This window comes from Enhydra lutris, unplaced genomic scaffold (genome assembly GCF_002288905.1).
Source record: "Enhydra lutris kenyoni isolate GAN:26980312 unplaced genomic scaffold, ASM228890v2 scaffoldscaffold88, whole genome shotgun sequence".
NCBI lineage: Eukaryota > Metazoa > Chordata > Mammalia > Carnivora > Mustelidae > Enhydra > Enhydra lutris.
In genome coordinates, this window is record NW_019154172.1 from 681,513 (window position 1) to 690,097 (window position 8,585).

At 40.6% G+C, this 8,585-nt stretch overlaps 1 protein-coding gene across 1 annotated transcript; it reads right to left on the reverse strand.

Annotated features, from left to right (window-relative positions):
- Positions 1-588: 588 nt before the first annotated feature.
- On the reverse strand, positions 589-2,332 carry LOC111161987 (late cornified envelope protein 1A-like). Its single transcript, XM_022526115.1, has 2 exons — positions 2,254-2,332; positions 589-923 (listed from the first exon to the last, which is right to left on the reverse strand). The coding sequence occupies exons 1-2, from the start codon at positions 2,330-2,332 to the stop codon at positions 589-591; spliced, it is 414 nt and encodes a 137-aa protein (XP_022381823.1).
- Between the last annotated feature and the right edge of the window lie 6,253 nt (positions 2,333-8,585).

Below are 8,585 nucleotides of genomic sequence, written 5' to 3' on the forward strand. Positions count from 1 at the left end.
ATTTCTGGGTCCTGGGATTGAGTTCCACATCACGCTCCTGGCTCAAGGGGAGTCTGCTTTTCCCTCTCACTCTGCCTCTCCCCCTTTTCATGTTCTCTCTCTTTCTCTGTCTCTCTCTCAAATGAGTAAATAAAATATTCCAAAAGATAAAAAGTAAAAGGAAAAGTAAAGAATTAGGGAAAATTGCAAACATACAAAAGTGTGAAAAATGTCTTTCCTATAGTTGACCCTGTCCTCTATCTACTGATGTCTCTGTAGCCACCAGGAGAGAGCAGAGAAAAAGAAAACAATGGTGACAAAAATAGGAAATGAAATCAGTCTATGCCAAGTTAGTGAGCAGATTCCATTTTATTGTTTCAAATCCAACAAAAGAATGCAAAAATATGTTTGCAGAGGGACATGAGGTCTATGCTTTAGGATTCCCAGGGCAGCCACAGATAGGGGGAAGGAGGTCAGGAAATGAGTTTAGAGAAATGTTTTTGGCTTGTAGAAACCAGGATAGAGGGATCCTCTGGCCAGAGCTCAAGCTTTTGCTCAGATCTCTCCACCATTCAAGGAGGTCAGAGGAAGAGGTGATCAGAGTCCACTTCAGCAGCAGCCTCCAGAGGACTGACTGCTGCCCCCTCCACAGCAGCTGGAGCCCCCTGAGGGCTGGCTGCAGCAGCCAGAGCTCTGGCGTCTGTGACAGTGGGACCTGTGTCGTCTGTGGTGGCTCAGGCAGCAGCTGCCACCCCCAAAGCTGCAGCAGCTGCTACCCCCGGAGCTGGAGCCGCAGCAGCCCCCAGAGCTGACACTGCAGCAAGAAGAGACTGAGGGGCACTTTGGGGGACACTTTGGAGGGCACTTGGGGGTGGGACACTTGGGAGGGGACTGGCACTGCTGCTGATTCTGCTGGTAGGACATCTCGCTGATGAAGTCGGAAGCTAAGAGAAAGTCACACAGTCAGATCCAGGATACAGAGCCTCCTGCCTCTCTCACCCTCTTAGTATCCCATATAATCATAGAAACATCCATAGAAACATCTCTATAATCCAACACATGATGGCTTTCCCATACTTGGCACCATCTCTTTGGATCCTCAGGGGATCCTTGTAAGTCAGATATGCACTTTTCTCCAGTATACAAGGTAATAAACTAAGACCAAACCACATTACTAAACACATCCAAGGATCTGAAGACTTGTAAGTGAAGATGGAACTCGTTCCAACCATGCCCTTCAGATCTGAAGCTGTTCAACTAATAAGCCATGTGAGGGGCTATTGTTTCCTTAAAGGAAACGCACATTAAGTGTGCCTTTTGTCATAACTTCCAAGACGTTTTTATTCTGTGAGGTCAGCATTGCAAAGGATCCTGGAGATGGCCTGCTTTAGTGAGCTCATGTTATTGAAGAAACTAATAAGCCTCTCAGCTCCTGAAAACCTGGGACTAGACCCCAGACCCCTGATCTCAGTCTGGAACCCAGGTCTCCTCTCCCCACCACCTCATGCTGATAGGTTGGCAGGGTGATTCTCAGGCTTGCATTATCCTCATCAACACAGGAAGTTAGCAAACACATTCCCAGACTCATGAATAGGCAGGTTTAACAAGCTTGGAAGAGCCTCAGGTCCCTGTCCACAACTCTCCTTTGCAGGGAGGAACAGGGCTGCATTTTCAAGGGTAAGCTCCCTCCCGAAACCCGTCAGAGGAGAGCCCAGTGTCTGTGCTTCAGTGTCCCCATCTTGAGTGCCATGCCACACTGCAGATCCATTTGCTTTCTCCAGAGCACAAAGGCATAGCCATCTGGTTCTTCTCCCTATGTCCCCAGGTGGTGCCAAACTCCTGCCTGCACTCCTCCTCTGTTTCCCCTGCACTCCTCAAACCCTCCTCCTCTGACATAATGGATCCTTTTCCCCCAAATCCCCACTGCATAAGCCCCCCTGCTGCGATTTGAGTTCCCTCTGTGAAAAGCACTGGTTCTGGTCCCAGGGGACACTTACCGGTGCACAGGCAGCACTAGGTCACGAGCACCTCAGGAGACAAGTGCATGGAGGGGCTCTGGCACCAAGGCCCTTTTATCCTGGCCTTAGGCTCTGCCTCAGCCTGTGAGACAGAGCCTGGGCATGAGGGGACCACCTCCTACCACCCACATGGTCCTGTGACAGATAATGACTGGCAGCTCCTCCCCGCCTCCTTCTGTGCGTCTCACGGAAGTTGTTCCCAGCTAGGAATAGGGCTCCTTAGAAACAAAGAGTGACATGGTTGTAGAATATTTACTTTGATCTTCTGCCTCATTCTCTTTGGCAAGTGCCACCTGGAAGGCCTCATAGCTCCTGTTTTGGACCTTGGGCCCCATGGTCCCAAGTCCCTTTCTCTCCTTTCTTCTGCCAACATAAACTCAGTGGCTCTTGGCAGCCCATTTTGGACTATAATCTAGAGATACCTTCACACTTCGTTACTTATGCCCAAGTCTAAGCCATCCTGCCAGGCTCTTAGAAGTCAGCAAACTTGTCTGGAGCCAAATCTGCCTCTCCATCCGCTTTGTATAGCCTGCAAACTAAGAATGTCTTTTTTTTTTTTTTAAGATTTTATTCATTTATTTGTCAGAGAGAGAGCACAAGCAGAGGGAGAGGCAGACAGAAGGAGAAGAAGCCTTACAACTGAGCAAGGAGCCTGATGTGGGACTCAGTCCCAGGACACTAGGATCATGACCCAAGCTGAAGGCAGATGTTTAACCAACTGAGACACCCAAGCGTCCCACCAAGAATGGTTTTATATGTTTAAATGTTGGGAAGAAAAATAAAAAAAGAATACTTCACTACACATGGGAATTATATTAAATTCAAATTTCATTGTTTCTAACATTTTAGTGGGAACGATCCATGCTTATTTCTTTATTATCTGTGGCTATTTTCACAGTACAATGGCAGAGTCGAGTAGCTGTTGAGTCAAAGATTTTATGGCTCCCAAAGCCTGAAATATTTAGTCGTTAGCCCTTTATTGAAAAATTTGCTGATCCCTGGTGTATCTCATTGCTTTTAAAAGCCTAGAGTCAGACCTAGAATTCAATCCTGGTTCTGCCACCTGGTGGCTGTGCATCCTTGTGAAAGGTACATAAAGTGACTCTTTTTTTAGTTTTGTTTATCTGGCTACTCTATTATAAAGAATGAATAATGACAAAAACGTCTCATAGGGAGGGCTGCATGGGTGGCTCAGTTGGTTAAGTGGCCTTTTGACTTTGGCTCAGATCATGATCTCAGGGTCCAGGGATTGAGACCCTTTGCAGTCTCTGAGCTCAGCAAGAGGTCTGTTTGAAGGTTCTCTCTCTGCCCCTCCACCACTCTCAAATAAACAAATAAATCTTAAAAATATCTCACAGTGATGTTGCTATATTGCTTCAGTCAGTAAGACAATGTAAAGAAATAGCCTGATAGAAAACCTGTAACATGGTGGACCCTCAAATAATAATAAATCTCCATATTCATAAATAAGAGAAAAACATATATCTTTTGTAAGTCATAGCTTTCTTCAAAGGAGGGGAAATCTGGACTTCAGTGTGTTTTTTTCCCCCAAATTATTTACCATCTTTCTTTTTTCTCCTTTGTTATGCAAAATGTCCTTATTTGTTTGACTATGAAATAGTTCCAGGTAAGGAGTTGATGGTGAGGAGTAGGGGAACTCTGCATTGCACTGCATAATTATAGCAACCAATCTGGGGCAGGTGGAAAGAATGAAGGGGCTGGAAAGAGTGAAGTTTCAGTGTGGGAAATCCAGATGCCAGGGCCAGCGCAACTCACAGTGAGTGAGCCCTCTAAGGGGCTCTCTATGCTCCTGGCAACTCCCTGGCTCAAGGTTTTTATTACTGTTTTCTCCACTCAAAAATTTTTCTACTTAACTTTCAATAGATGAAGGGCAAGGACAGGAGTTCACATCTGGTTCAAATTGGTGTACAATGCCACGAAGAGATTTTCCAAAAGTAAGCTAATTAATTCATTAGAAGGCATATTAAAGCCAGAAGAAGCATGTGAAGGAAAATCCTCTCTTTCTTGCCAGTGGCAGAAACGCTGGGGGAGAATCTGAAATTCTCCAGAACTTGAAGCAAAACGTAATGAATAAGTCATAAGGAAAGGGTGAAGCCAGTAGTTGCCAGATATAAATACATGTTTATACCTATGCGTGTTGGTACACAAATAATATACAGAGACTAAATGTGTATGTTTAAACATACATACATGTTTTTATATATATACATATATGTTAAAGTCTGTGTGTGTGTTTGTGTGTGTACGTACTTTGTTGGCCATTTTCGCCTCTCACTTTCCTGGATTATCCCTCTGTCTCTTCTTCGTTAGAGATCTTCTAGGAAATAATTGTCTCTGACCACTTAATAGAGTTACCATACATCCTTATTTGCCAGGAACAGTTTTGATTATGCCTTCTGTCACAGCATATATTATCATAAACTTTTTTTTCAATCTCAAATGTGTCCCAATTTGGATGGTGAACTATATAGTCACATTATCAGTAAATGAAATTTTCTCAAGAACCTTCACTGATTCTGGATAAAACCTAAACTCCTTGTCCTTGAATTCAAATATCTATGTTTCCATGGTTTTTTCCTTTGCTCCCTTAAGAGAAGGAATCTTTCTTTGAAGCTGAATTGACCTATGAGTGCTACTTTGGACTGGCTACTTTGTGCTTTATTTTACTTTATGCAACATATGGGATTGAATTCTTCTTGAGAGCATGGTCTCTGATCTGATATGTTTGCATCCTCCATCAGTATCTTGAGCCAAGACATGCATTTATAATCATTTCACCAGCATTTCATAGCACCTGAGAGTTTGCAAATAGCTTTTTCCTGTGATGTAAGGCAATCAGATAAGACATGCACAGTGATGAATGCTGACCATATCATCCTACCAAGATCTGCCTCTATGTTACTCATGTTTGTCCTCAGGGCTCAGTTGTGGAAGAAGTCAGGATACAAGTAGTACTTACTACTCAGACGACCAGCTCACTGATTCCTAGAATGATGGACCTCAGATGCCATTGGGTCATGCCTTTGCCTCCAGGCAAGGAAAGCAGCACCCAACCATCAATTAATCTGACTTGGGCACAGGTGAAAAACAAGTAGCATGCTTGTAATATCATGAAGAATCATTCCTAAGCTATGGCTATTAGATTTCAATAGGTTTATATTGATTTAGTATCATTTCAATAGAAAAAAATGTTTAGTGACGAGGGTTTGGTTTTCTGAAGTCATCAACTCATCTATCCCTTATGTCCTTATAATCTTAAGGGATAGGAGGAAACACTGCTGAGATCTGTGGGAAGTCATTAAAAGAGCGCAAATTTTGCTCTTTTCCCTGTACCCTGCAGCCCTTTGCAGAGACAAAACCTTGTATGTTACTAACTTTCAGTGTGGTCTCCTCCCTTTCAAAAATTGATAAATGTGTCTAATTTAAAATTCAAAAATCTATGTAAAAAATAGCACCGTAAATAAAACAGAAAGAAAAGTGATCAATTGGGGGAAATTATAACACATTTGCTAGGAATATAGAAAACCAGTTCTTATAAATCAATAAAAAGTACGCAAACACATCAATAAAAGGAGGGACAAATGACAGGAACAGACAATATACACACCAGAAAAGAAATACAAATGGTCAAAAAGTAACTGAAAATATGTTCAGTGTTACTAATCATCAAAGAATTAAAAGAGAAAAAAACAACTCATCTTTTTATGGTATAGGGTGTCTATCTAATTTACTCATTCATATCAGATTGGCAAAGGTTGAATGCCTAACAAATAGTGTTGAAGAGGATGCGTGGAATTGTACATTCATGCTTCACTAGTATGGAAATAAATCAGCATACTGATTACACATAACAATATGATGATTCACTGATTCAGTACATACTTTATGGTGTGTAAATGAACATTCCTTTATACTGTTCAAATATCTAACAATTTAGCCCCAGGAAATAATGTAACTCAACTCAAAAGGTTTACAGCTTGTGGTGCATTAAATTGAACACAATCCAAGGAAATGTTGAAAGCAAAGAAATTTTTATTACTTCTTGCAAGTAAGGAAACCGGGAGATAGCTCTTAAAGCCACTGTCTCCCCATGCACTTAGTACAGGAAACTTTTATTCAGTTCCTTAGGGGTGAGGGCAGAGAGCTTGCATATACATTAAAGGAACTAATGCATATTCTATTACTTGGGCACTTTGGTTCAACTGTGCATGCCTAGCATGCCAACACGCTAACACATAAATCCAATGCTCAAAAAAATGTTGGGTTCTCATCCCCCCATAGGAGGAGAGTACTAAGGTACTACAATGAGCTAAAGGTAACTTCAGGACAACTCACAGGGGCTTCTGCACATGTCCTCATCTCCAGTCTGGCTCTAAGGGGCTCATGTAAGGGGCTATCAGGTGAAACACCTAGCTGGGTTTTCTCCCTGCTTTTGTCCCTTCCCCATCCTCCCTCTTGCTGATAGCTTTCAGCCCTCTGATCTGACCAACTTTTTGTGGCATCTTGCTAACAATATGGGATGACAAGAAAAGAATCTATGCATAAAAATATTTCTTGTAGAAAATTACAAATAAGAGTATGGTAAATTGTCAGATCAATATTTTTATACTTTCTTTAAAATAACAAGATAAAAAGATTTAAGAATGCTGTTTTTAAAAAGAGCAAAATACATAAGCTATATAATATTTTAATGAATAAGATATTTTTAAATATTTTAATTGAATATGATTTTTAAATGAATAAGATATTTTTAAATGAATAAGATTTTTATGTATAAAATTTTAAAACTTTATTGAAAGAAAAACTTTAGGGGCATCTGGGTGTCTCAGTGGGATAAGCCTCTACCTTCGGCTCAGGTCATGATTTCAGGGTCCTGGGTTCAAGCACCTCATTGGGTTCTCTGTTCAGCGGGGAGCCTGCTTCCTCCTCCCCCTCTGCCTGCTTCTCTGCCTACTTGTGATCTGTCTCTCTCTGTCAAATAAATAAATAATTTTAAAAAAGAAAGAAAAAAAATTTAAAAACTTTATTGAAAGATACTAAGGAAGATCTAAGTAAAGATCTATACATATGTTCATGATACAATGAAAGAAAAATAAATATCACTAAGGATGAAAATTGCCTTAATGAGATTATATAAATTTAATACAGTACCAGTTAAAATTCCAACATCACTCTTTGTTTTGCTTTTCTTTGTCTTGCCTTTGTGGAATGTGATAAACTCATTCTAAAAATTATATGGGGAAATAAACACTGGTAGATAGCATGATTGATCATACAACTATAGTAATAAAGATAGTGGATAATGTCACAGAGATCCATGGCTAGAGCACGGATCAGAATTGTGAGCCTGGTTTTAGATGCAAGCAAATATGCAAACTTGTTATATGATTGAAGTGGCAGTGCAGATTTTTAGGGAATAATGATTTTTCTATGATAACCAAATGGTTATTTATATGGTGAAAATAAAATTCATATAAATACATAGAAATGAAAATTTCTATAAAATATAAAGAAAATATGGTGAAAAATTATAATAAATTGTGATGAAGAAAGATTTCATAAATAAGGCATTGTAGTGGGAACACCCGTTTTTTTTTTTTTTTTTTACTCCCTGTGTTTCACTCCTGTGTGTGCCCGTTACTACTCACATAGTTCAAACAAGAACACCTTGTTTCTAACACTTTTGGTTCCCAAATGCATGTTTGTTCTTTTCCCCCACACCAACAAGAATTAATAGACATAAGCTGGGTGTCCTACAGTTTAACTCAGTTCTGACATCATCTACTTGGAAATGGTGTCAGAGACCACAGGTTAAGTCCCCAGTCCCACACGTCTGCCCCCCAGCTTCAGATGCCAATCATAGGAAGTAGGTCTCCAGGTTCCCACAATTTTTGTTCAATTTGACTATGAAACAGAAGTTCCTGTGAGCCCCTTCTCAGGTTTGATTAATTTGCTGGAAGCTCACAGAACTTAGTGAAACACTAATATTTACCAGTTTATTAAGAGATATAATAAAGGATACAGAAAAACAGATGAAGACATAAGAAGAGGAGGTGTGGGAGGGTCCCAAGTACAGAAGCTTCTGTCCGCTTGGAGATAGGGTGCATCACCCTCCTGGTGTGCATGTGTTTGACAGCCTGGACCTCACACAGGCATGATCAACTATTAACTCCATTTCCAACCCTCTCTCTTCTCTGGAGGATAGGGGATAGGGTTGAAAATTCCAATCTTCTAATCATGGCTTGGTCATTTTGGGGACCAGCCCCCATCTAGGAGCCATCCAGGAGCCTGCCCAGAGTTGCCTTAGTGGAACCAAAAAATTATCAGGGTTTCAGAATTTCCTTGCCAGGAAATAGCAGCAGAGATGAATATACACATTTTCTGTTTTCTCACAGGCATTAAAAAAGTTACAAAGCAAAATTTCACAAACCTGACTGTTTGAAAAGTGTATTATTTTATTCACAAAAAAACACATTAAAGGTATAAAAAACCAATACAGGGGAAGATTTTTGCAATATCTTTCTAAGGAATAAAAGGTGGAATGTATAAAGAATTCTCACAAATCAA

Bases quoted from the DNA above. Each gene is read 5' to 3' on its own strand.
- LOC111161987 (XM_022526115.1), bottom strand. From the start codon at position 2,332: ATGGGGCCCAAGGTCCAAAACAGGAGCTATGAGGCCTTCCAGGTGGCA. The intron at 924-2,253 runs GTAAATATTCTA...ACTTTCTCTTAG, and splicing joins GAATGAGGCAGAAGATCAAA to CTTCCGACTTCATCAGCGAG.